The sequence below is a fragment of the Parus major genome, chromosome 2, assembly GCF_001522545.3.
Source record: "Parus major isolate Abel chromosome 2, Parus_major1.1, whole genome shotgun sequence".
NCBI lineage: Eukaryota > Metazoa > Chordata > Aves > Passeriformes > Paridae > Parus > Parus major.
In genome coordinates, this window is record NC_031769.1 from 127,593,865 (window position 1) to 127,621,752 (window position 27,888).

Sequence of the window (27,888 nt, forward strand, 5' to 3'; positions counted from 1 at the left end):
TGAACTTTGTCTCCTTTATTTATAAAACAATATACTAATCTTAATCCCTGGACACACTGATGTAACTGAATGTCATACTTTCCAAATATAAAGGATTACATTCCCATCATAAAATAAATACATTCCAGCAGTGAGCCCCCAGCAAATAACAGAGCTCCAACAGCTGGGGAAGCTGGGGTAAGAGGTACAACAATTGTGTTGTGTTGCTGAAGCCCAAAAGCAAAGTTTTTGCTGGCAGCATTCTAGGAAAACCTATTACAAATGCAATGCTACCAAAAAAATGCTCTTTTCTTTCTAGTTCTGTGCTGCAAAAGCCATTAAAAAAAATCCTGGATAAACAAATATACTCTTTTCCATACGACCTTTTCTTGAATGTTTTCAAAAGGATATTGTCTTTTCAGTTTAACACAATATTTGTCAGCTTTTATTTATAGCTTAAAAGAAAAGCCTCCCTCAAACTGTCACCAAAAATGCCCTTCTATAGGCATGCTGTCAGGAGAAAGACTTTTTTCTCTGAGTGTCACCCTGGCTTCAAATACGTTTTACTGTAACTAGGATAGAAGTGGCTCCAGCAATCGTTGCATCTGAAGCAGCTGGACACATATCACTCTGGCTGAGAGCACTTTTTAATCTGTACTATGTGAAAGTAAGGGTTAAATACAACAGAGAACCAAGCAGCAATGGTTTGCTCTTATGCACTTCCTCATTTTTTAGTTACTTTATAAAATAAGCAGGGACTAAAATCTTTAAAGAACATTTTTATTCTTATGTGTAGGGCACAAGAGCAATATTTGCAGAAGTAAGATAAAACTGCATATTACTCAGCATAGTTTTTTTTAACTTGGATATTGTAATGAAAGGCCATGGCACTTCACAAACTGGTTTTACTCTGTGTGATATCAAAAAAGAAAAACTGAAATGTCACATTGATAATACAAATTCAGCATAATGTAAGAAAGCATGACCCAGGGCATATTACAGATTGTAATAAGTTTGTGAACTCCTTTGATGAGAGTCAGAGAGATTCCCACAGCTTCACAGGGTATCTTCAAATGTAGCATAGGACTTTATTCCCCAGTCTGCTCTTCAGTGGCTTACTGAGTTGGAAAGAGACAAATATGTGCAGGTCGACAAAATATAGTCCTCTGAAAAGTCCGTATTTACTTCAGCTGGCAGATGAAGAGGACTGGTCCCATGTATAGATCCTTGAAGGAGCTCAGCATTTGGTGGTGTCATGAGTTAACACTTCAGTCAAAGCTGGTATGTTTATTAATGGCTGCTGCTGAAGGTTACATATATTTTATGTTTTGTGACTAGATAGTATTAGGTGCAAAAATGAGCCCAAACCCCTGGGAGTCTCGTTTTGCATGGTTTTATCCTATTGTGATAGTATACCTCTGGGCTTTGGAAGCTTCAAAGTTCACTCATCCACAACCCAGAAGGTGGTTTGGTCTCTTGATGCAACAGTCATTAAGCCAGTGTGCTGAGTTCAGCCTTATCTTTTGCATCTTTGGGATGGCTCTTTTCATTTTTCTCTTTGCGTTTCATGTGGTAAAATGCACCCGCTAAAATGGCACCTGAAAAACAGAGAGTTTTTGTCTGTAAAGGGAAGAGTAAACTTTCTGAAAAGATGTTCCAGCAAGGGCCATGACACTGCACTGTAATATCCACAGTGCTTTACCTCTTGAACAGAAGCAGCTTAGAGGAAGGATCGTGCAAGCATGGGACCAAGAGCATGGACCCAAGGCACTGCTGGGCAGGATCAGATGCCTTGGGGCTTAGAGGTCTTGCCCCAAAGGAAAAGTTTTCCTCTAGGATCTGAACAGATGGCAAAGTGTCATATATGTAATATATAGTTTGGTCATTTAAAATCATGATGGGCTTGTTACACTGTATATAAATTTATTTCCTCTTTATCAGTTTTAGGATGAATATGAATGATGTAAACCTGCAAAGCTGAAATAGGTGAGCAACATGATAACTGTAAGCTAGAGGTACAGATATTGTAAGTAGGAAGATTCACTATTTTCTCTGTAACCCAGATTCCCAAGACAAAGCTCAAATCCCCTCCCTGACAGGCAAAGAACAGTAAGTAGCAATGAAATGACAATATGCTACAAGTTCAGCTGTTTCTTCTGTTCTAGCAGGTTGTTGTGCCCTTGGATGTTTTTCTTACAACAGAAACTTAGAAGTTTGCAGCCATCATGATACACAATCATGGGATCTTCCCTCTTTCACTCATTCTGCAACATGCCTGACAAATCTTCACCCAGCAAGAGAATTAGGGTCAGAAATGCAGCAGCACCATCCTATCTCAAATATCTGGCTTCAAACCAAGAAGAAGTGACTTACCAATGATGAGCAGGACCCCAAGGAGAATCCCAATTGCCTGCCCAGGAGTTGGCCAGGAGTGCTCACGGTCTATTTCAATAAAACATGAATTTTCACTGGAACACTTGCAGATGTTTACTGCAAAAGGAAATGCCAGGAGGTCAATGACAAGTTCAGTAGTCACATTTGGTTATTGATAAATGTAACTTCTGTCTTTAAGCTAATAGTTCTGTGCACAGAATACCTTTAAGATTCACTTTGTTTTGCAAAGCCGGATTTCCATTGTCATTAAGTACTATTGGAACATCATACACCTTCTCTTCAAAGTTAGCATGTTTCAGGGACAGGTAAGCATGGGTAGCTGTAAGTAGGAAATGGGACATTCATATCAGCACAAGAAAGAAAGTTAGTTCAACATTCATACCTTCTGCAAATGTTCTTTTTTTTTAAGGCTGCTTTGCACATCTTAATAATTCCTGTTTTCCACTATGTCTTCCAAGATCTCTTTGGTTTGCAGACATTAAGTAAAAAGGGACTATCCAGAAACCTACTCTGGCCTTCAGCATAATATGCCTATAAAATTTCCTTCCTAATTTCTACACCAGGCCAAATCTGGGTAGCACTACACTTATAGCATCCCATCTAGACCAGGAATAATCCCCTATGCTCATAGAGACCATAATCATCTTAAATTGCTCCCGAGGAAATGTAGGTCAGACCATCCTTCCAGTGAACTTGCACTGTCACATCTAAGACTCTTTGAAAACTGGAAAAGGTAATAATGGCCACTGGGATCAGATCAAAGGTCTGTTGATGTAAGAATCTTGTCTCCAGAGCAAATGGAGATCACAATGAAAAAGCAAGCATGTATTTTATTTTCTCCTAATGCCCTCTCACCCTTTAAACATTTTCAGCTCAGGGACTTCTTGAGCAAGATATAATTTCTTGCTTTGAACTTGTAGAAAATTTCTGCATAGACAACACCTTACAACAGCAAGTTCCCAAGTCAACTACCTCCTCATTCTATCTGCACTGGAAATAAGTCCAAAAGCTTCACTTGAGGGTCCCAGGTTTGTGTGCTGGAAGAGAGAGTAAAGGATGAACCCTTGGCCACCCTGACCATAGCATTCAAAATTTTAGATCTCTCTATTGTATTTTTTCCTTACCATCTTCCAATATAAGAAGTAGCAGCTTATTTTGCTGTTTCTATATACTTCCTTATATCAGGCCACTCTAACTCTGATTATCCTTGTCACCTTATCTAAACCTGTTTCCAGTTATGGTGGATTTTTACAGAGATAGAGAGACTGGAGTTCAAAACTTGAAGAAATTACGGATTTATACAGGGACATAACAATGTCCTCAGATTTCTTTTCTGGTTGTTTCCTGGTAATCCTCAATATTTCATCTGTTTTTCTGAATACTGCTGATAAATAGATCTCACATTTCCATAGAGCTGCTTACAGGTCTCCTTCCTGACTCATAGTGGCCAGCTCAGCACCCATGATTTCAAAAGTGAGTTTGGGAGTCCTGCAGTCACTGGCACCTGTGAATTTTATTGTTCAGCCAACTCAGTCTTGGAAGAAAGTTCTGAAATTATCATGCTTGGTTCCTACTCAAATACCTTTGTATAATGAGTAAACTTTTCCTCCTCATTGCACACCCGTGTGTATTGAATTATGCAGATTCCAGGAAAAAACCTTTGGAAAACTACACATGAACTCCCTTCACTACAAGAGCTGACTCTTTACTCCAAGTCCTGAGTTTTAAATTATTGTTTATTCTTTCATAACTTTAAATTTGTGACAACCCAGCTTTCTTTAGTGGGGCAATTCATCAAACATGTTTCATTAATTCAGGCTCTATCAGCCAAGCCCTTATTCATGTGCTTACTGTCCCCTTCTAAAAGCTCCATTCACTTTGTGAGGCAGGACTTCCTTTTGCATATGAAATGTCAGAAATGTACAGTTTGAAAACTGTACATTTCTGTACTATTTCTTTTTCAGCAGTGATTTGTGTTCATTAAACACACATATATTTCATACTTACATGCCTTTTCTGTCAAAAATACTCATGAAGTCACAGCTTGCAACATACCAGGTTTTAACTCTTGCAAAAAATAATTAGGGACTTTGCTGTTCTCAACAACCCAGTTTTTTTCTACATGGAACACTGGTTATGCAATAATAAGAGTGAAAAGGAATTCTGTAATTCTTCATATTCACCAGAGTACCAAATGAGTTCCATATCACTGTAAGAATGGCTGTATTAACTTACCATTGAATTTTGAGATTTCCCAGTTATTTCTTGTATTCATCTCATCCGCAAGGGAAAAAGTAAATTTTGAATAAAAATACTGTTTATCAGCATCAGTAGCTTTAATAAGAGTTCTCTCTCCTCCACTGACTGGGTAGCAAAAGAAAGTAGGATAATCCGTAGCTATTTCTGGAGGGTTGTCATTCACATCGAGTAAGCGTAGAATCAAGGGTGCTTTGGATTTCTGAGCTGCGTTATCTGTCGAGTTCAACAGAATGCAAAGTTACATGCACATCTTGGATTTACACTCTGGGCTGTTGCATTTGCAGCTGTCACAGAGGTACACGGTCAGACAGGCAGTGAGGGGTGGTGTTCTGGCTGAAGGTTGCAGAGACAAGGTCTCAGGAGGTCCTGAAGGATTTGTGGTAGCTGCCACTACTTTTTAACGAGCATGGTTTATTTGCCACCAGCTCTTGCTGACTACAGAACACTAGCAAGGGAAAGGAGGCAGATCATATCTAGTAATCTGTCATATCCACCATGTCTGGCAAGCAGTGACATCCAAAGTGACCAGGGCTCTTTGGAGCACTCTTAAGCATGAAATGCCTTGAGTTTCCCACCCCTCTTCTATATACAGGGAATGCAAGCCAAAATTGAAAGTTTTTAATGGCTGGAACTAGAAGTCCTAATATATTTCAGATTTGTCAGAATATTAGTTTTAATTATAATAAAATTAAAAATTCTGAGAAGATTACAAACTACTCTCCAGGTATGTTTTCAGAAAGCCTAACCATACCTAAGAGAAACATTAAAATCTTCATAGCTGTAGAGAAAAAAGTGGCAGAAAATATTAATACTGAAAACAGTGGAAACAGTGAAATAATTTAAATCTTCTCTATATGTCATTCAAGCAAGTATAAGACCATACCCAAGTTCATGAAAGCTATTTTAATCCTTGTTATCTACAGCATCAAGATTTCTGCCAGAAATTTAAATTCTTAAGAAATATATACTTCTAAGAATATACCACAGGATGTATATCTGAGATTACATGTCCCAGTACTTTTCATGGGTTTAGTCATGGTAGGTATGATAATTCTTCATTAAAGAGTAAGGACAGGGTATTCCTCTGTGTGTCTATTTAGTTGTTTCATCACTTACTTTTTTCTGATGCAACAACCTCTATTGAGTATATTTCTTCTGCTTCTCGATCCAGAGGGGAATTAGTGTATACCTGCCCAGTGGCTGGATCAATTCTCAGCCATTTTCTCACATCACCTTCCAAGGAGAATCTTTGGAAAGAAATAGGGGGGGGGTGGAGAAAAATCACATATACGGTTCCAAATTGGGAAAAAATCTGACACAAATACTTATTTGACAAATACTTATTTGTTGATTTTATGTAAGAAGCTTGATTTCGGTTGAACTCAAAGAGAGGGCTCTTGGAAGAGTTGCAGTACTACAGTACTACAGCCAACCAGGAGACACAGACAGAGGAAGAGAGGCCAAAATGATCCAGAATAAGAGTGAGAGCAGAACTACGGAAATGCAATCACTACTGCAGCCTGTGTGCTTGCAATTCCACTTTCCTTCTAAATGGGGAACCTGGGATGACATTGAGCTTTTAGTCCAGAAGTGTGATTTGTCCAAACCCCACATCCATCTCACCCCATCATATCTCCCACACCTTGACTTTGACGAGGGCACAAGCCAAGGGCTGGGGGACAGAGGGGACAGTGGAGCCAGGCACCCTACTGTGGATTGAGAAGGGACCAGGACCCCAAGCTGAACTATGGTGATTATCTTCTGCTGCTCTGGAGCAGCCTCTAACTACCATTGGAGCAGCCTTGGAACAGAAAGTGCTTTAAGCATCACCACATAATTGTGTTTATATCACTGTTTAAAAAATTGCTAAGGTCCCTGGGTATTTGCTTATACAATTTTAACCATGAACATATGACCTGGTTAAAGCACAGGCACTTGCTTGAGTAGAAGTGACCCAATCTTCTCATTCAATGTTTTTGTTCTTTCAGTACCCTTTACAGTAGAAACAGCATGCTTGTACCTCTTCTACTTTTTATACTTTTTATTTTATGCCCTTTTACTTATTTTTAGCAGAAATGTGGTTTACGCATATCTGAATTCCTGTCATGTGTCTCTGTCATCATTCCCCAGAGCTTCTGGACTATATGGCTCACTTTCAAACTCGTTTGACAGAAGGCCAAACATGATAAGTTCCCAAAAATTAGGCACAAGTAGAAAGCCAGATGAGAAATCTCTGGGAATAAGAATCCACAGGAGGCCTAAGAGTCCTATTGTGCAACTCCATCAACCACTTGGTGCTTTGCTGAATTTTAGTTAAATTTCAAGAACTGTTTGTTTTGAGTTGATCTGTTCAGCATTCCAGCTGGGAATTGTTCAGCAAAAGCCACAAAGAATTTTTCTATCTGAATCTGCTGTGTAAGGTAGATTTACACCATGCAACACAACACAGGAGTTGTCTTGCACAGAGCTTTGCATCCACAATAGAAGGAGATGTGTCATCTCTGACAGCTAAGAAATAAAATTATTTTTCAATTGTGGACTTGAGGTTGTGCATTTTGGTGGAGAAAAAGTTGAAGTTGTGCATTTTGGTGGTTTCCTCCATGGCATGAAAAGCAGCTACTCTCCTACTGGTTCAGGGGTACAGAGTATATGCTTCAATTTTTTTGATAAAAGCATTATGGACATGGAACCTTGTTATTCTCAGTCCAGCTCTGTATTTTTCCTGGAGATTTAAATTAGCCTGCTTCCCTTGTAGTTTCCTGTTTCAAGGCTGATGTTTGTCACAGCACAGAGAGAAATCTGGTCAGAAAAGCACTACCCAGCAGTCTGTTGCAGGTGGGTTGCTGGCCCACACATATACCTTCTACTAGGAGATAAGACTTCTGTAAAAACAGTATACTTCCACATGCCAAGTACTGGGCATATTTTCCTTGCACCTCCTTTAGAACAATTTTTGAAACCCTAAATTCAATTAATTGATCACAGTCACTCTTTTTTTACCGTATAGAATCCTTTTCAGGATCATAGGCCTCCACCGTCATGACCAAGGTATTGACAGGAATGTCTTCAGACACTTCTGCTTTGTAAACTGGATTCAGGAAAACAGGTGGCTCATCCACATTTTTTACAAACACTTTAAACTTGGTAGTAGAGCTTGAGTTGTACTGCACGTGTGGCACCAGCGGTTCGGGGTTTGTGGCGTTGATCACCAGGTTGTACACAGGCATTGTCTCAAAATCGAGAGCCTGCATGAATTAGAAAAAAAAGGGTTCTTGAAACAATGGCCCGGTTACTGTGGGGAGCTCCAATGAGAAACTACCCCCTCTTCTCAAGGAGGAGATTGCATCCCAACTACAGGCAAAATAAGGGAGAGATGTCAGGAGAAAATGACACTGGAATTGGTCAATTTAAATGAAACCATATGCCTGTTTAGAGGCCTCCTCAGCAACTGCAGTTTATAATAATGTTGCCACCTGTTCGACTAAGTTTAATAACAATATCCTGTTTACAGAAATAGTATTTATAGCTCTTTATGAGAAGGCCTCAAATGACCCCTGGGTGCCAAAAGTCATGCAAGGGTTGTTGCACCACGGAGTTTCTCACAATCGCCTCCTTGGGAAAAAGTGAGGCTGATCCTGAAGATGGTCCACCAAACGTGCCTCTGCCTGCGCTTGGCCTGGTGGCAGTACTCGAGCTGGATGCACACAGTGTGGCACCCCTTGGAAAATGAGCAATAGGTTTTCTGGACCCATAGTCCAAGCACCTTTGGGAAGACTAAATTTCAAAGGGAAAGCAATTTTTCTATTGAAATTCACGGACACAGCAAAAAATGTTCCTTACATTCCTGTCTTCAGCATTCAGCATATGGGCTGTATCACCTCCTGCAGCACACACTGTCCTTGGCTTGGTCACAGCTAATGTTTCTCTCATCAGGAACAAACTGCGTCTCCATGCTGACATTGAGACACGCTGGCTACACTTGCACCTTGCTTTGCAAAGGGCACTAATGGCCAGAGCACCTTCAGGGAGGAGAATCTGCCCCCTCACAGCCCACCACTGCCACCACAGCCCATGGAAGCATTGGCTGGCCTTCTCTTGTCCAGAAACGCTGCTGCAAAATCACTCAAATAATGAAATGTTTTTTGTCTTTAGGGTGCATAAGACCTACTTCACTGGCCAGAACCTGCTCCTCTGGAGAAGCAGCCAGCAGCCAGTGGAGGGAGCTGCTGGTGGTGGGGGGGGGTGAAGGCAATGGAAGGACGATAGGTGTGTGTGAGCACTGCACAGGCCCAAAAGTGGAGCCTCCTGCAGTCTGCACCATGCTTAGGGTGTCCCCACCCACCACCAGTCAACACTCTCCCCACAAATCATTACCAGGGCAGTGTATGACAAATAAGTAACACTAAAGGAGAAGAATAAAATCCATCTACTCACCTTGTTAATCTTGACAAACCCTCGGTTTGTTTGAGAGTCTGTCTCTATGATGAACGTGTTGTTTGGATCACCTTCCTTCACTTGGTAAATGATGAGAGAGCTCCCTGTGCCAGGCTCATCTCCATCAGTAGCTTGAATTTCTAATACCACAATTCCTATTGGCATATTTTCTGCCATGGTCACGCTGTCATACTGAGGAGAGACAGGTGTCATTGAAATGTGACATACCAAGCACCATTTGTGGATAAAAACTTCAGCACAACCACAAGCTTGCAACCCACATGCATGTATGTATTTTAACCCACAGCAGCCACATGAAGAAGGGAATATCTTAGCCACAGATTTATTGTAGGTGATGGGAGGTATGTAAGTGCCACTAGTACAGCACCAGTCCCAAACTTTTGGCTCCTCTGTCAAAACCAGTCCATGATCACACAGCAGGGATAGCACAGCTTCTCTGTACCCTGTGAGCACCCTGGCCACTCATTGTTAAATATTTGATTGTTTCATGCACCCTAGCCTGTTGGCACATTGGCATCCCAGCTCTTCTGGCTCTTTAATGTGTGCCCTTGCCCAGAAGCATCACCCTGAGGTCAGGTCCTGGACTTAAACCTTGAGGTGAGATGGTGTAAAACCTGCCCTGCAGGCACCTGGTCTGCATGTGACTGTGCTGCCATCACCATCAACAGAGAGCTGGGCAATGAGGTCTGCAAGACCCAAAACCAACACAGCTTCCCTGAAAGGACAACTATGCCTGCTAGGTCAGACAGCTCTCCTGAGCCCACCACCTGCATGGCCTGCAGGATGGTGGGAGCTGGGACACCTCTCCAGCCACTCCAGTGTCTGCCAGGAGGCTTGGGCCATCAGGTAGAAGTCACAAAATGTCTGCAGGTCTCTGCCAGACGCCAGGACCACCACCAGAGAAAAGGCAAGACACCCATCCTGGAACCAGGTATGTGTTTGGGCTTGGATCATTGGACCACTGTTTCTGGCCAAACCACACAGGGCCCTTGATTCCCATTCACCTTCTGGCTGTTTTGGGTATACTAGTTCTGTATTTTGGGAGATGCCAGCTTATTTCCATTTAGCTGTTTGATTAAGTTTAAAGCCTTTTTTTCCTCTTTTCCCTTCAGAACTTACATTTCTGGAATAAACTGCTTTAATATAACAATATCTTTCTGTACATACAGTTTTCCACTGAGAAAATTACCTTTAATTTCATAGTTAGCTGTTAGTCTATCCCATTTTCACTGTCTAGATACAGCTTATATGCAGACTTTCAGCAATACTTTGCCTTTATTTTCACTAGTGGGTTACACTGTTACTTGTTTTGTAAATGGCTAGTTTCCCACAGATATTCTATAGACATTGAAGGTATGCTCAAATACTTGTCAAAAGTTATTGGAAGATCCAAAATGGTGTTAAAAATACTCACTTCTGATTTTTCAAAGATGGGAATTTGATCGTTGATGTCGATGACATGTACTTCCACATCACAGATTGTTTCATATTCTGCATGGGAAGATAAAAACAAAGTGTCACACCAGCCTTTCTGCCGAAAATAACTGTCCTCCAGAAGAGTTCACTGTGAGCAAAAGTGAACACTGCCAGATTGCCCAATCTAAGCACTAAGTGGAGAGAAGCACTTATCTCAGATACCTCTTGGTCAATGATGGTTGCTATGAATTGTGTTAGCCATTTCGGTATCACTTTTCCATATCAAAAAGTAAGCCCTGGGTTGTTAATGCTCCCTTGTCCTCTTGGTCAGCAGGCAGCACCCTCAGTTTTGTTACAGCCAGATTTAAACTTCAGATCCATGTAAATCTAATCACTATCTGTGCAGGGGCACCCATAGCAATGGTAAGTTGTGATTGTAAGAGCATAATATATCCATATATAGATGGATTTTAGTGATTTATGAGCTTAATGAGCTGGAAGTTAAGGAAAATTGTAAACAACATTATTTGGATGGAATTCAAATAAGCATCCAAAACAAATCACCAGCTTCTTCCTCTGGAAAGTTTTCCATCATCTGCCAAAATGATGGCATTTCATTTACAGACATGACAATTTTCCTTACTTTCTTTACATTCCAGTTCCTTCATGCACAAGTTTAGCCTGACTGTAGGGACTGCAGCAAAAATATTTAAGCTTTGATATGGAGTTTGATTTCCTTCCCCTTCATTAAATCACAAAGGATTCCTGGAAATTTACATAAGGGACAAGATTATTTTTGAAGTTTAATTTCAGCCTAATTTTCTCTTAATGTTTTAAAATATTATCTGAACTGTCTGAGCAGCTGTGTTTAATTTCTTGATTTTTTTTTTCAGTTAAATCCCTTTGAAAGATCTGGGGGAAAACCACAATCACGATCTTTTCATTTTTTCCCCCTATGGAAGGAAATCTCTTACTGAAGTACTTGTTAACAAGCTTCCCAATTTAGCCAGACTCTGTCCTAGAGCTGGTTCCCTTCCATGCTTTCATTATGAATCATGATTAATCTCCCTGCATCTCAAGAACAGGGCAAGTACCATGCCACAGCAAGACAGCTCCCAGTGCTACTGCCTGTTCAGCAAACTCTCCTTGTCTCCCCACATCCCTTAGACACTGAACACAAGTCATGCCAGTGAGAACAGAGTTATTCCAATGTATAACAGCAGGCATTACATACTTAAATCTGTCACCAGGACCTTCAAGGAATACTTGGCTGATTCACGCTTGCGTAAGGAACGGCCAGTTAATTGCAAAACCCCAGTGTCTTTCTGGATATAGAAGAGATTCTTTTCGGGAAATTCAGGTTCCTGACTTTGAATTTGGAACCGCAGACGAGAGTTAAGGGTGTCCTCCTTATCCATGTCCATAGCAAGCACGGTGCCAATATTACTTCCTGTAGCAGAGTAGAGATTGGAGTCAGACAGATAATGCAGTGGTCACTGTTAAAACAGTGGTCCTGTTTCTCCACAGAAGTACACAGTGACAACAGTGATACCAGTTCAAAGAGTAGAGGGTCAGTAAAAATAAAGCTGTATGGAAAACACTTCAATGGACATAATCATTTCACTTCAGGGAGTTGGTCCTTTAGCATCCTAACATACTGGTTTGGGTCAGGGCAGTCCAGAAGACTCTAAGAGCAGACTCTTCAGTCCTGAAACCAAATAACTGGTGTCAAGACATTGGACAGATTTTGCTAATGGTCCATTGGAGTTAAAGGCATTATGCTGGAGGAGCAGCTGGATGAGGGAAAATAGGCTCATACTGCTTTAAGAACAGTATTTCTTGTATTGGTAATAAAAGAGGTGCTTTTCTTTACACAGCCTAAGCAGTCATCCAAATCTGTGGTTGTGGGAAAATGCAGTTTTATGTATTTAAATAAAACAGCATCTTTAAAGTAGGTGTTTTGAGTCTGTCCTTCTCAGGTTCCTGAAATCCTTTCCACAAGAATTATTGACGGGAAAACAGGAGGGCTACTTGCACAGGGAAATATTTCCCTGGGAAAACCATGTTTCAATCTTTGGGATCAGAACTTCTAGCTTCATTCACACACAGCTAGAAACAACAGGGCTACAATGAGGTGCATAAATTAACAGAAGTTATTTTCTTACCTCCCATTTCATTTTCTTGAACTTCAATTATGGTGAGGGTCTTCTGGCACACAGGGGGGTTGTCATTGATGTCATCCACAATAACATGAATTTGCAAAGGCTTGTCCACCAGCTCTCCCGTGTTATCTTTTGTCACCACAAAGAATGTATACTGCAACAAAAATATAACAATTAGATGGTTTAAATATCCATTGTGACAATATTTTGAATTTTAGTATGTAACTATGGGAATATGAAATATCCTTTCATGAGTTTGTTCTGTATTTTCTCTCTGTTTAAATCAGAACTATTCAATCATCCCTTAGTTTCTGAGGTCTGAGTTCTCAAAAGATTTAAAAATCTGTGGTCCCCAAGGTCTAAAGTAGATCTGAAACCTCCAGATCTCCTGCACTCCACACTTCCTACCACCTACCTCTTACTCGTGCACCTACAGCCCTGCCGTAGCTGGTCCATGTTGTACATTGTACCTGTGCTGTGGGCAGTGATTGCTACTGCCAGACCCACTCTAGGTTAAGAACCTGAAGGATATGTACAGTGTGGTAGGTGGATGAACTTTCATATATATCATATAATTTCCAAACAAAAGTGACAAGAAACAAAGTTTTTATCTATTCTCCCTCTTTTTTATCTATTCTCATCTTCCCCGTTCCCCTTCCTTTCTACTGAGCTTTTTCATATTTATTCCCACACCAATAATTATCTTCCTGCTGTAATCTCTGCCATCAGTGAAATTTTATGTTTACTTACAGTATCCTTTTCTTCCCTGTCCAATGGTTCTGTCACATAAATATCCCCATTCATACTGATGGAAAATGGGAGCCTTGGGAGCTTTTCTTTTTCAAAAATGTCATAAATTACATCTGGTTCATTTGACCACACCTAAAAAAAAAAACAAAAACAAAAATAAGTCCGGATAGGGAGTCAGAAGTGTAGACTGAGATTTAACAGGGATCATTTCTGGATCACAGAAACAGAAGCAATCACATTCCTGTTAGCTTAATAAACCAGAAAATTAACAGTTTGGCAGGCTCTCAGGGTGAACTGCAGAAAATCAGGCTGATAATCCACCTCTGCTCTCTGAATTGTGTGGTGAAGCCACTTTACCTCTGTTTCTTCACCAGTTGTGTCCAGATGGCCTACAACACTTATCTTTCTATAAAAGCGCCTTGTGATATGGAGACAGTGATTATGAGGAAAAAAAAAATCATTATTTTCATTTGAATACCTTGATACTAATTATTTCTGTCTCCTTAGACTCTGTATTCCTGCCTGTTGTTTTGTTTTATGTAAATCAGAGAAATGGAGCAACAAAACAACACTAAATTAGGAGGAGGTGTTAACTCCATCCAGGACAGAGAGGCCCTGCAGAAAGACCTTTTCTAAATTATAGAGATGGGCAATCACCAACTTTATGAAGTTAAACAAAAGCAAGTGACAGATTCTGCATCTGGGATGGAGCAACCCTGGTTGTATGTATAGGCTGGGGAATGAGAAGCTGGAGAGCAGCTCCAGAGAAAGGACCTGGGGTCCTGGTCAATGGCAAGTTGAACATGAGTCAGCAGTGTCCTGGCAGCCAGGAGGGTCAGTCCTATCCAGGGAGTCACAGCATGGCCAGCTGGACAAGGGAGGGGATTGTCCCACTCTGCTCTGCACTGGGGCAGCCTCACCTCGAGTGCTGGGGGCAGTTTTGGGCACCACAACATAAAAAACACATTAAGCTATTTGAGCGTGTCTGAAGGAGGGCCACAAGGATGGTGAAGGATTCGGAGGGGAAGCCTTAGTAGGAGCAGTTGAGGACACTTTATTTGCTCAGCCTGGAGGAGACTGAGGGGAAACCTCAACATCCTCATGAGGGGAGGCAGAGGGACAGGCACTGATCCCTTCACTTTCATGACCAGGGGCACAACTTGAGGAAGCTCAGCTGGGGGAGGTCCAAGATATCAAGAAAAGGGCTGCTGGGCACTGGAACAGGCTTCCCATGGAAGTGGTCACAGTACCAATCCTTCACAAGTTCAAGAAAGATTTGGACAACGGTCTCAAGGCACATGGTATGACTCTTGGATTGTCCTGCACAGGGCCAGGAGTTGTACTCAATGATCCTGATGGGTCTCTTCCAACACAGCATATCCTGTGATTCTGCGAAAACAAATACCTGGTACCTGTCTGTAAATAGGTGTGTGTACATTCTTCACATTCTTCAAAGTTTATGAGGAAGGCTCTTTTCTGGGGTGCCACACATTTAAAATGAAATTAAGTACACAGACTGGTAAATTAATGGAGTCAGTGTCAACTTCATGTACAGACTTCATGTTCTGTACAGCAGCAACTGCATTTCATTTTCCCCTAGGCAGAATCAACATGCCATTGGCTACCACATGAAATTTATATACAAGTGACCCCAAAATGTGTATGCCCTTACATGTTAGCCTTCTTTCCATCTGTTTTCATTCTGGACTTCCTTGGGCTATCACTGAGGCCAGTGGTAAAAGCACCAAGCCAGTTACTCTTGTGAGCAGCATCCATGGAATCCTGCCATGTTTAAGGGATGACAGCATTGGGGATGTCATTGCCAAGGCATTTTTCAAAGACAAATATTTCTGAAAGGCTGTTGTCCTGTTAGTTAATATGTAATGATGTATACACTGCTATTGGTCTGCAGTTATCAGCAAAATATTTCGTGCTTGAACTGTGAAAAGAGGAATACTGTGAGAATGCAGGATGTGAAGGAGGGTATTTCAGTCCTTTCTAGGTATTTTTTATGTATCGGTTGTGCTGGGTGATACAAAGCTGGTCACAGTAGGGGTCCCTGAGGGTGGGGTACTGCCCACAGCAGGGCTGTTGTAGAGCTGGTCCCCTGTCCTGCTCTTCTGCAGATGGGAGAAGCTAACCTCAAAACAAGCTCCAAAAAACTCTTGGTCTGCTCAGAGCCTGGAGGACCCATGACTGGCTTTTGCTCCCAAACTGAAAGGCAAAGTCCAGTCACTCTAGTGTTTGCATTGACTGTATCTCATCACCTTCAAACTATTAACTTTCATGCTAACAAAAAGTCAATGAGAACAATTATTTCCAAAGGATGCCATATTAAAAAAATAGCTGGGGGGGTGTCAAAGTCCTTCTGAAAAACCTGGTGTTGGATGCAGTGGGAACATCTTCACAGTTAGCTGTGAGGAAACAATTGTGTGGTACAAGAAGTTCAGCGAGCATGGTCAAGGACCCTACCTTGCTGATGTTGACAGGGTGGACCTGAGTTGAGTTTTCTCTGATGTGGATGATGGGAGGAGCTTTCCACAGGCTCTCCATCACAGTGATGATCACATCAACAGTGCTGGTGAAAGCATTTATTGTTGTCCCTGCCATGTCCTTCACTGAGACAACAAGTGTGAAGAAGTCCTGCTTTTGAGGATCCAAGTAATAAGAGCCTAGAGACAGAGCAAAGAGTCAGGAGAAGTGACACAGAGGCCGTGGGGGTTGCTCGTCTGCCTGTTGCCTTCTACATACACTATGTTTCTTTAGCTGCTTCAGACTTACTCCTTAGATGGTCCTTTGCGACAAACCTTAGCAAGCCACTTCCTCTGAGTTCTCTGAACGATGCAGCATAGCATCATGTGGATAGAATCATATGAGGCCTCTCTGCTGTGGTCTCATTTTGTGCAGATGCATCACTGAACAGCCCTCACCCCTGCTAGGCCCTTGTTCAGCCCAGCAGAATAGATGGGTGTTTCTAAATCATTGCAATTTAGTTGGGATCGCATGCCCCACTGAGCTTTCTCTGCATTTTCAGAAATATTTTTCATGTTACTGCTTTTGGGTTTCTAAATTTCAAGGCAGAGAATTAATCACAAGATATGACCCAGTGCAGTCCCGAAGGCTGGAGGATCTATCTCTCTTCTCAGTATACTTTTAGATCTCAATCTCCATTTCTGCTAGCTTCCCTTGAATTTGGTGGGACAGAAAACAAGTTCCCCAAGCCCAGGGCTTTAGTGAAGTGTGTCCCACTGACTGCATTTATTCAGAGTGTGGCATCAGACCTGTGTTGTTGTTTTGTTCCTATGCACACCTCAGAACTTGTGCTTGCTCTTTGCAAACGAGTATTTTTACATACCTGTCCTGCTTAGTGAGATTGCTCCAGTTGCATTATCAATCTGGAAAAGCATTTCTTTATATGGGTTGGGAAAATGGTGGAGAATGCTGTATGACAGCTGAGCATGGGGAGTTGTGGGATCATCACGGTCAGTGGCATGGACATACATGAAGGGCTTGCCTGTTTGGATTGGAGAAGAAACAGTGGTAAGAGAGGAGACTGAACTCAACACATGATCTACTGGAGCAGAGCTCCCAAATCAGGACAGCAACTTATGGGGAGCTACCATCAGCTCCATATGGTTGCTCCATAATGCATCTCTCACTGGAAGCCAAGTGTAGAGGTTACACTGCTGTATGCCATCCCACAGGTCAACCCTCCACCAGCTGTGCTCAGTAGCATCACTATAGCTGTGGTGACCAGCCGATGAAGAAGGTGACAGAGTTGTATCAGCAGAGAGCTATCTATCACACAAGAGTGCCTGAACCTAGAATTCAGCTCACTGGAATCTTTCCTTAAGGCCACTTTGCAGTTCTTACACAAATCAGTTAACCCCAAAGCACCTTGATAAAAGTGGTGTATGGCCTAAGACACAGATAAAATAAAAAACAATCATAAAAAACAATCATACAGTGAAAAAGAAAAGTACACAGTAATGTAACTCAGCTTTTATCTTTTGTGCACCTGTGCAACATTCAAAATCTTTTTGACCTGGATGAAGTTAAGAATACAGTAATATGTTTCAGAAGGCTTTTCTGACCCCATGGAGGTTTATATGCATATTCTTTAGCCAAAGTTTCTTCTTGAGTCCATAGTCACAGCAATAACAGCTGCATGAGTCCTTTGTTTCGTTTCCAAAGATGTAAGCCTCAAACTGCCCTTTGATACCTTCATGACTCTTGGACTGGATTACTGCAATCAATAATCTAAGGCTCTCTTCTAAATCCTAGGTTCAAACCATGTTCTGAGAAGCACCAGTCATGGTAAGCACATACTCTATATCTACCCTGGCAATTTCTTTCACTGATATGTAAAGATTTCACTTAGTCATACCATTCTCTTTCTGTTGAGTCTTTGGTAGCCTTTAAATTTTAAATTTAAATTTAAAATTAAATTAAGTTTAGAATTAAGCTAAATTTAAAATTTAAATTTAATTTAAAATTTAAATTACATTTCAAACTCATTCTAGCATAAGGGTTTTTTTTGGGTTTTTTTCAGAGCAATGGCTAGAGCAGCAATATTTGCATGCTAAGTGATACTTGCAAAGAATAAGTACTAAAAAATACTTCCAATTCATCCCTTAACACCGCATAGCAGTCACCTCTTTTTGCCCTTTCATTTTATTATAGCAGCTTTCATCCTTATTTTGTACAGTCCTGTGGGAAGAAAAACTGTTCTTTTTCCAGCTTGTATAGCAACCATTTTACCTTCCTGCTTAATTTACCTACCTTCCTATTAATGTTAATATTTAATTATGGTGGCAATTACCTGGACGAGAGTTCTGCCTCACTATTCCAAAGTACCTTTTCTGGTCAAACTCTGGTGGGTTGTCATTGATATCCTCCACATATATTGTAACAGAATATGGACCTTTAACTTTGCTTCCACTTTCATCCAGACTTTCCACCTGATTTGAAAAAAGAACAAACAGCAAAAAAATATTTCTGAAAAAAATATTTTCAGGTTAAAAGCCATAAATTAATATCAGGATGTCAGATGCCAGGTCACTCCTATTGTCATGCAAATCTGGTGGGAGCCATCACTGGGTAGGTCCACATACAAGGACAAATTTATCACTGTACCTCCCTGACAAAAATTTGCAACAGTATATAATGCAAACTAAACCAAATAACCCACTTCTGCTTCCCATGATATCTTTCAGAGGACAATTTCCCACTTCCAGTTTCAGCAGACTATGTGTAGCTTTGCACAGCTTAGAATTCATGTTTTTCCTTAAACAGCAATATATATTTTCTAGCACACAAGGAGGAAAATCCAGCCTGATATAGCATTTATAACTAATTGGTATTATAAATATAAATTAGAAAAATAGTCTGATAGAAGGGTTAGTAAAGAAAAATTAATTCTTAATTCTAATGACTTTTTTTCAAACAATTTGACTTATTTTCTAGCCTTTTCAATTTTAAAGCATGAAGTATATATTATATCTGTCACACTTCATTTTGTTTGCACATAATAGATAAAATCACGATTATTTATGTCTAAACAGGCATAATTTTTTCATTCTGTCATCACTTTTTGCCTATAAATGATTCACAGGTTTAGGGTTATTAACTTCTGGGGCTAGAAAATTGCCCTAATTCCAATCCAAGGGTGCTTTAGAGCTGAGAATGTGAAATCATGAAACCTGAAGTGCTAGACTTTAGACAGACTGCTAAGGCTGGCTAAAAAATCATCAAGTACTTTGTCTATTCTAATACTGATCCTCTCATGATCATCTCTTTCTCAGCTGCTAGTGCCTCAGAAAAAGACAACACCATTTTGGACATAGTTTAAGAGGACAGGGCTATACTGAAACCCAAAGACTGCCTATCCACTGCTCCATTCTCAGTGGTGTTTACACTCATGAGATCCTCGTGAAAAGGGAATAATGGCAAGACAAGCACACAAAGCTGCTTCTTCTCTTAGAGTCCAACATCTGCCAAATAGCTTTCTGCTGTTATCTGACAGAGGTTAGATCTGTGCCTCTCTGCCTAAATGTTCCACTGTTCCTAAATGTTGACACTGTTCCACAGAGTCACAGAATATTCTGAGTTGGAAGTGACCCACAAGGATCATCAAGTCCAACCTTGAAGTGAATGACTTATACAGGGATCAAACCTTGGCATTATTAGCACCATACTCTAACCAACTGAGCTCATCTCAGTTTGTCACCATGTATATCATAAGCTTTCTAAATTATTAAAATAGTTTATTTTTCCACTCCAGACATAGAATTTACCCTATCAGCCTTCAGGGATAGCAAGCTCATCTGTGAGGCTACATTTTAATTCCAGTCAAGTATCCCCCTCATATTAGGAGAGTTAAAGGGTTGGTGTTGGCATCACAATTTTTTGTTTTCTCAACATAGCTTTCCACTGCTGTGGTATGTCTTCCAGCAAATCTTGATATCAAAAATGAAAAACCTGCCTGTAAACATAGGCAAAGTAAAGGATTCAAAATTTCAACAGGTTTCTCTCAATATCAGGTCTACCAAAAGAGGGTGAATGTGAAGACTTCTCCCTTCCTGTTTTTCATTTAATTTTTACCTGCAGCTTGTGCACTTGTTTGGTCTCCCAGTCCAGAGACCCATTGATGTACAGGATGCCTGTCCTTGGCTCAATGCCAATAATTCCAGCTTTTTCACCAGAAATTCTGAAACTCACAGCAGGTGGCTCAAGTGTGAACTACAATGGCAAAAAAAACAGGGACAAATCGTCATTATTTCATCATTTTCACCATAATAAAATAATTTCATGCTTTTGTGACTTTTTAAATCTATTGCCAACAGTGCGTTTGGCTGGGAGAAGGATATTCCAAGATATTCCAAGGGTCTGTTCAAGTCTGCTCTTTTCTGATCCTCAGCAGAGGGGTTTTCACATTATTTCCTGAATACTGCAAGAAATCCCAACTGCAGTTTGTTTCCAAAGCAAACGTCTGCTTAGGGCAGGCTTTGTCTGAGCACAGGAATGGAAAAAAATGACACACATCCTCCGTTTGCCTGGGAGCTGGATCTGTCCTTCTGTGGTTATGACTTTGGGAGGAAAACCTCAGAGTCAAAGGAAAATGATGACACAAGTTACATGGAAAGAAATTCTCCAGGAATGCTGTTTTTATTATTCCCCATCTTAGTATATCTTCTTAAAAATGTGTTTGAGAGGGGGTTGTCTCACTGCTCTTTGCATGTAGACCCTTGAATTCCCAGAGAGAGGAATTAAAAATTAATTTTGAATCCTCTTGAGGGACTGTTCTTCCCACCAGCGCAGAGACAACACTTCATATGTGGTCTCTGCATGCAGGCTATGGGGTTTTTGACCAGAGTGGATAAGAAAAGACCCTTGATTACCTGGTGAAGGATGCGTGAACCCCCTCCTTCTTGGACAAAGAAGTCCATGTCCTTCAGAGGCCCACTTACACTCAGGCCCTCCAGATTAAGCCACATAGCCTGTGGGGGGGAGAGAAAGACAGAGAGAGGGATGGAGAAAAGCAGCTGTGGGGTGTCTGCTGCTACCACACAGAGACAGCAGCTCCCCTCCACAGAGCCTCCTGCAAGATATTTTGCTATACTATAATGGCAGAGACTCTTCCAGGCTTACACTGAACTACACCAGGTTCTTTAGTGCACATAATTTTTTAAAGAAGTACGATTTATTCATTAATTTGAGAACAAAGGCATATGCCCTGCCCTTTTCTGCGTTACATAATTAAATGAGGTTGGATCTATCTTCAAGAGCAAACAGAAGAAGAAAATAGGTGAATGTAGACTGAGAGCAAAAGGGAATTGATGAAATCATGGCTGGATCTCCTCTGTGTCCCCAGCGGGACCATCCACAACCCATCCAGAGGCACAAAGCCCTGTGAAGACGAGTCTGGAAACCCAGCATCACACCTGGGGATGGGGAGGAGCAGTGGCTGAACGCTTTGTAATTTCCCCAGTGAATCAAATATTTTCTGTATGGGAATGATGGCCCACCCAGGTCCCTCAGTGCCACAGCTATCTGAGCAAGCCACTTAAGCCCTGTGCCTTCACGTTAATTCTGTGTGAATGCAAACCACAGAGAGAACAAGCATGTCCCTCAGATCTTTGGCTTTTACCTGATGGCAAAAATGTCATACAAATTTGTCTCAGGCTCTGTTTTCTTCCTAATGGCTAGCAATGTCTTAATATCATGGTTTTTCTGCCAAATTTTCATGAGTTTTATAACCACACACTCCCCAGTGCCCAAAGCCCTCCATTCTCCTGCCCTAACATTTCAGGGCTGTTTTTGCTTCCAAGCAAAAAAACCAAAAAACAAAGCAAACATGAGCTTCTCAGGGCAGGCCTTGCACAAAAAACAATTCACACTGTGGTTCAGATAATCAACCTGTTTCTTCAAAGGCAAGACCAAGCTTCCCCAAATTCCCTCTCTTCATCGCCTATCTTGACAACACTGAGGATCTGCCTGTCAGAATTAGGGCTCTATTATTTGGCTGCACAGGTAAAGTTTCTTTTCTTCCACAGTAAAAATTAATTTATTTTGTCCTTACAGATTTAGAGTACCATTGCCACCCTGTCCATCACACCAGAGCTGAGTGTGTGTTCTCTGCTGCATGTCTTTTCCTCTGGATTTGATCCTATTGCTGCTGGGACAGCTATTCAATTTCTCACAGAAAAGCACAGTCTGCATATTACCAAGGGAAAGCTTAATTCTGCCTATGACAAAAACATAGCTAAGTTCAGTACAATTCACCCTAAAGCACTGCTCTGTGTGTGTGTGTCACAACTAGTGTTTCAATAATTCCATATTGTTCTTAATAATAGCCAGAGATGCTGTCCTACTTGCCTACAAGGCTTTGTGACTCCTTTTGAAAACAGGAAAAGCAGAGAGCTGTGGAAGGAGAATGAGGGATGCTAATGGAAAATAGTGTCAACAGAAGAATATCAACAAATGCAATCAGATAGTTATGCATCCAGGAAATTTCACTTTGCAGCTACCTTTTAATATTTTTTGCAAAATGCTGACTGCTGGCCTCTGCCTGGGACCAGACGTGAGGACCCTGAATCTGACCTGCTATAGCTGTTCCCATGTCACACAGGCTGGCACAGCCTGGCTCCTGGAGCCTTTTCCGGGGGCCATTTGGTGGACAGATTTTGCTTTATCATGTTCCCTACCATGGAGGAACAAAGGCTGCTGCTATAAAACCCAACAAGTTCAAAGTGCAGCCTATGAAGCAAGTAGGCGATATCACTTCAGTTGATTAAAATCATTTTATGTGGACCATAAATATTTCCAAACATATTTCTGCAGCATGAATCACTATTCAGGAGCCTGAAGGGGAAAGAGGATATACCTCTTGGTCCATATCCATTGGCATCTCTTCTGAAGATGGCTATAATGCCTGCAGAGTGGCTTCACTGGGGTTCAGCACTGCCACAAGCACCAGCTTGTGAAATGGGAAGGGAAAAGGAGGTGCTCACTGTGCTACCCCTCAAGGTCTCCATATTCTGAGGTATTTTTTACTGAACTTGAATTTGATGCATTTTTTCAATCTTTTCTGTTAATTTCAATTGTGAAGTAGAAGTCACCATTGCTGCAGCCTTTACAAACATCAGTAAACCTATTGAATTTAATACATGAGGTCCATAAAGAGCATAGTTAATGCACTTCAGCTCCAGAAAATCCTCTGAGAAGGGATTCACAGGAACCAAATAATGAGGATACATAATTAATATGCAGTTTAAACAATGAGCCATTATGTGTCTTAGAATACATTTAATATGTCAGCACATGTATGGATTATAATGCAGAATACATGATACTGATGTTTTCACTCTTTGGTGATTTGTTGTAGTATGTTTAAATCTTTTCTAGCATGAAATTCACGTACTGGAAACAGTGATATCTAAAGAGGAAGTAGAAGAGCCAAAACAAGTAAATTGGTGTCTTCTAGGTTTTTTGAAGGTTTTTTTTCCTAATGACTGAGATGTCTTAACTTGCTGTGGGGTAACATGTGTGTGCTGGGGACACACTCCCACCCCCAGAGTTACAGGCAGTCTGCTGGCATCAGTGCAGGCTGGCACACCCCATGGAGCCGAGCTCTGAGGCTCGCAGGCAACCTTTGCTGTTTGCTCACAGATAAACAAAGAAAACCTGTAACTCACCGACTGAAGGAGAAGCAGAAATTGGAGTCCACACAGCTTAAGCATACTGGAATATGCTTTGCTTCAGCTCCTGCAAAGAGATGACAGTCACTTCGGCCCCACAGAGTTGGCCCAGTCTATTTGCAAACTAAGGCAACAATTGAGTTTTCCTGAAGTTGCAGGGAGAGAGGTGGAGGAGTGAGGCCCAAGGGAGCAGGTGCAGCTCTGCCCACGAGAGGTGAGACCACTGGTGCCCCTGGGCTGCCAAGGAAGGCTGTGCCCAGCAGGTTGGTCCTAATGGTGCAAGAGATGCAACTTGTGAGAGCCCCAAGGAGCTGTCAAAGATTGAGCCCGGCACAAAAATTCAAGCCGTACAATCACATTGTTACAACAATTCAGTACCGCAAACCCATTTTCATTTCTGCTTTACTGAAAGCAATGAGACATTCACAGGAAATGCTATCACCACAGGACAAAAGTTTCACACAGACCATCCTGAATTGTCTGTCTTCTGGTTCTAAAAACCTAACTGCTTCCTGCACAGAGCAGAGGCAAAGGAAGCCGAAGGCGTCTGCACCCCCTAAAACAACATGACTACTGGAAACAGAATTCCCAAGTCCAAGGAGCACTCTCTGCCTCAAATTTCAAAGAAATGTTGACCACACACTTCCACAATTTATGTTACATTCTCCTGAGAACGAGATGGCTTTCTCAAAATTCAATCCTACTTCCTCTCTGCTCCTAGATTTTAACACAGGGGATGAGGCTGGTTCTGGAAAGAGGTGAAGCTGGAGTATTGTGCTGCCATTTTCAGTGGTGCTTCATGTTATATGGCTCACACCTACAGGAATCCTTCCACAGCTCTGCCCCATGGAGACCCCCAGTGGGTAGAACACAGTGTGGAGGCACAGCTCCCTCCAGATGCCTTCCCCCTTGTGCTTCCCACCATACCATTCCACCCCCCTCCCCCTTTTCTTTCCTCAATGGATGAACAAAAAGGGGACTTGTAAGTATAGAAACTGCTACCCACACTGCTGTTCTCTCCAGCACTCATTCTAGGACGTGCCACAGGACTTTATTGTCCAAATCCCATTCTGAGCTGGATTATACTGTGTGTGCAATTACACCCTTTGAAAGTACTGGGCTCTTTCCTCGGGCTGGAGATAACTGTGTGGGTACTGGAAGAAAATAATATGACATGCTTTTGAAATCAGAAGTGAGCAGGAAAATTATTAAATTTGTCAGGACTCTGAAGGGCTGAAATTGAGCCCCCTGTAGATGCTTGGCTTGTGGGTCCTTCACAAACCTCCTGAAGCCAGGAGAGGTGGCACAGGCAGGGCAGAGAGAAGAAGAAGACAGTTTAAACCTCCTAGAAGGACACTTTGAACCAAAACTGTTGCTGATATTCTGGTTATACAGTGAATGAAAATTCTTTCAGTTCCTCTGCTTGTACAACTTCTCCCTTCCCCTCCTGCTTCTCTCTTCTGAGTATGTTGGCCAGTTCCAGCTGTATTTAGGAGCCATGTGGGAACTTCAAAAAACTCATTCCTTATTAATTTGGGGTGGAATGTGGGGCAGAGTACCCAAGGTGTTCCCTCTCCACCCTGTAAGGCTGCAGTCTGTGCCCAGGGGCTCCCTGCAGGGTATTGCCTGTCCCTCTGGAGGAGGCATGGCTGGAGGCGCCCCTTTGCCAGCCAGTGGTGGAGGAACACCAGGGAGCTAAAAGTACTGGAGGAGGCCATCAAAAGGAAAGAAAAACCATATGGGGAGGTCTGGATTCTGGGAAAAGAGAAGGAGCAAGACCTACCATGGAAGAGGAGAAAGTTTCAGGGACACATCCAGCCTTACTTCTGGGGACAGAAAATTCTGGAAAATTAATAGCTAAATGTGGCTGTGTCATGGCCAGGTTCTCCTGTCCAGATCCAGCTACCAAATGCAGCAGTGGAAATGCAGCCATTTCACAGTTTGCATGACAAGCACATTTGATACTCCCTTCTCTTTGAAGATAAACATCATTTCCTTATGTCATGCCATTTATGGTGCCCATTGCAAGTCTTGATCAGTCCTTGAACATTTGGGGTGGAAATTGTTACCAAGTCTCATGAGCCATCTCACTGCCAAGGACCGAAGCCCCAAAATCCATACTCCTCTGTCACTCAGAAGACTCAGTATATATAGAGTCATATAAAAGTTTTCAGTAACAGGCAATTTCAGGATTAGAATAGCATCATCTTAAGTAAAAGCAGCTTGAGATCTGGCTGAGGACAGGAGCCATATTTTCTCTTTCATTTCTTAGCTTCACCTCAGTGCTATATCCCTAATAATCCCCCACGCTTCCCATGACTGAAGGGAAATCTCTAGGATAACCATCATACAAATATTCCAGTGACTTTCAATAATAAACATTCAGAGAACAAAGAATATTCCTGGAGATTAAAGATCAGTAACAATCACAAGTATTTGGTTCCATGGAAAAAATATTATTTTCTTTAGTTGATTGATTTCAGATGTTCAAATTCAGCAAAGAGAAAACAGAGGAAATTGATCCAAATAAAATATAAACCAGACTAAGCTGTAGCACAGCAGTCATCCGTTTTAGAGGGACAGCTGAGTTCGTAACACTGCCTGAAAATCCCTTAGCAAAACCACCGCTTCAGCTTTTAAAATCTTTCTGTGAAATGTCAGTTAGATTATCCCTTACCTGCAACATGAAAAGCTTATTTTGCTCTAAAAATGCTTCTTTCTTTCAGCTGTGGGAATCACCTTTGCACAGGTTGGTGATGTCTGTCTGTGCTTATCCAGTTTATAGTTCCTCAGACTTGCCCTCAGAGGTTCAGTAGATCAAACATTAACTGCATGGAAAATTATTGATTCTAATGACTAGGTGTGGTATGAAACAGCAGCCCTGTAAGGAGGCAAGGTAGCTCCAAGGTAATTTACAGCCTTCAGTATTTTTACATCCTTTATGATTTTCCTAAAGATTTAATTTGTTTTCAGGCTGTGAGAAAAGAGGATGCAGGACATGGGTTTGAGCCACAGGTGAAAGACAGCCTTTCTGTAACAGGGCATGTAGAGAGGAGAGGACACGGGCCTTGGGTGGAGAGCGTGTTTGCTACTTGCCTAGTTGCAGGAATAATTCACATTCAGAAGACAAGAATTTGGACATAAAGGTGACTTGTTTTCACAGCAGATCCTTTTGTGGGAAGCACCCAGCCGAGTTATGAAAATAATATATCAGTCCTCATAGTGGAAAGCTCAAATTCTGTCTGAGCTCTGCTAAAAACTTACTTTGGGCATCTTTGGGCAAATCACTCTGTCTGCCCTTTTCCAGATACTTATCTCATAAAGGATTCAATCATTCCCTTCCCTTGTGTGCCATCTTTCATGTCTGTTTATGTTTGCAGCCTTTCAAGGGAACTCGTCTCTGCAGTACGACACCTGCAGTAAAGGGAACTGAAATCAGTTGGGCTGTAAAGGACAGTGGTAAAACAAATAATAAATAAAATGTATTTGGACAGAACCATAGTTATTTTTTTTTTTTTAGTTGCAGTTCTTAAAATATTACGCTTTTTGTATCTCACTTTTTAATATTGTTCTTATTTCAGAAATTTTGGACAGGCTTATTTTATTGTCTTCAGAAATGTTACTTCTCATCCAGGTTCTAACTTCTGCTTTCAATTTCTTCAGTCTTTCAGATTGTTTTTGAACATTGTCAAATTATTTGTGCAGCACATAATTTTCTGAATGATGCATCTAAATAAAAAACTGTTTAGAATTGACTGCAGCTCTAGGTGTAGAGTTCTGGGAAAAGTTGGGCCTTCTGTTTGTGTTTCAGATCACACTTTTCCCTCAAAATCAGTGTTTGTTTCTCCAGGAAAAAACCTCTAGGCTATGCTTTCAGCACGCTTTAAGACACAAGTGCTCTCCATTCACTCATGCACTCAGAATGATTCAGACTTTCTCAAAGTTGTCTGCTACCAGTGAGTTATCTTTAGAGTCCATCTCAAAACCAGTTCTGAATAAAGCATTAAGTTGCTGATGGTTTCTAAATAAATATAATGAGAGGGAAATTAACTTTCTCTGAAATACACTGATTTTAATTGACCTACATGCAGATTAACTGTGTACTAGTTGGATAAAAATGAGCAGTACTTTCAACATGAAGTAGTAATTTTAAAACAGTGAGACTTCCTGTGGCAGAACCAAACTCACATACACAAATTCCTAATGACATTTTTAGTCCTCCTTCACGTGACAAGTGCAGAGTAACTCCAGTCATGATGTCAGAAGTGTGATCT

At 41.3% G+C, this 27,888-nt stretch overlaps 1 protein-coding gene across 1 annotated transcript; it reads right to left on the bottom strand.

Moving 5' to 3' along the window:
- CDH17 (cadherin 17) lies at positions 1-27,888 on the bottom strand. Its single transcript, XM_033512343.1, has 18 exons — positions 26,292-27,888; positions 23,612-23,681; positions 20,816-20,914; positions 20,019-20,156; positions 18,238-18,376; positions 16,771-16,929; positions 15,888-16,087; positions 13,416-13,547; positions 12,669-12,819; positions 11,738-11,953; positions 10,502-10,578; positions 9,067-9,258; positions 7,633-7,877; positions 5,749-5,879; positions 4,609-4,845; positions 2,576-2,692; positions 2,353-2,469; positions 1-1,577 (listed from the first exon to the last, which is right to left on the bottom strand). Exons 2-18 carry the CDS (start codon positions 23,654-23,656, stop codon positions 1,471-1,473), a joined length of 2,502 nt encoding a protein of 833 aa, XP_033368234.1. The 5' UTR covers positions 23,657-23,681; positions 26,292-27,888; the 3' UTR covers positions 1-1,470.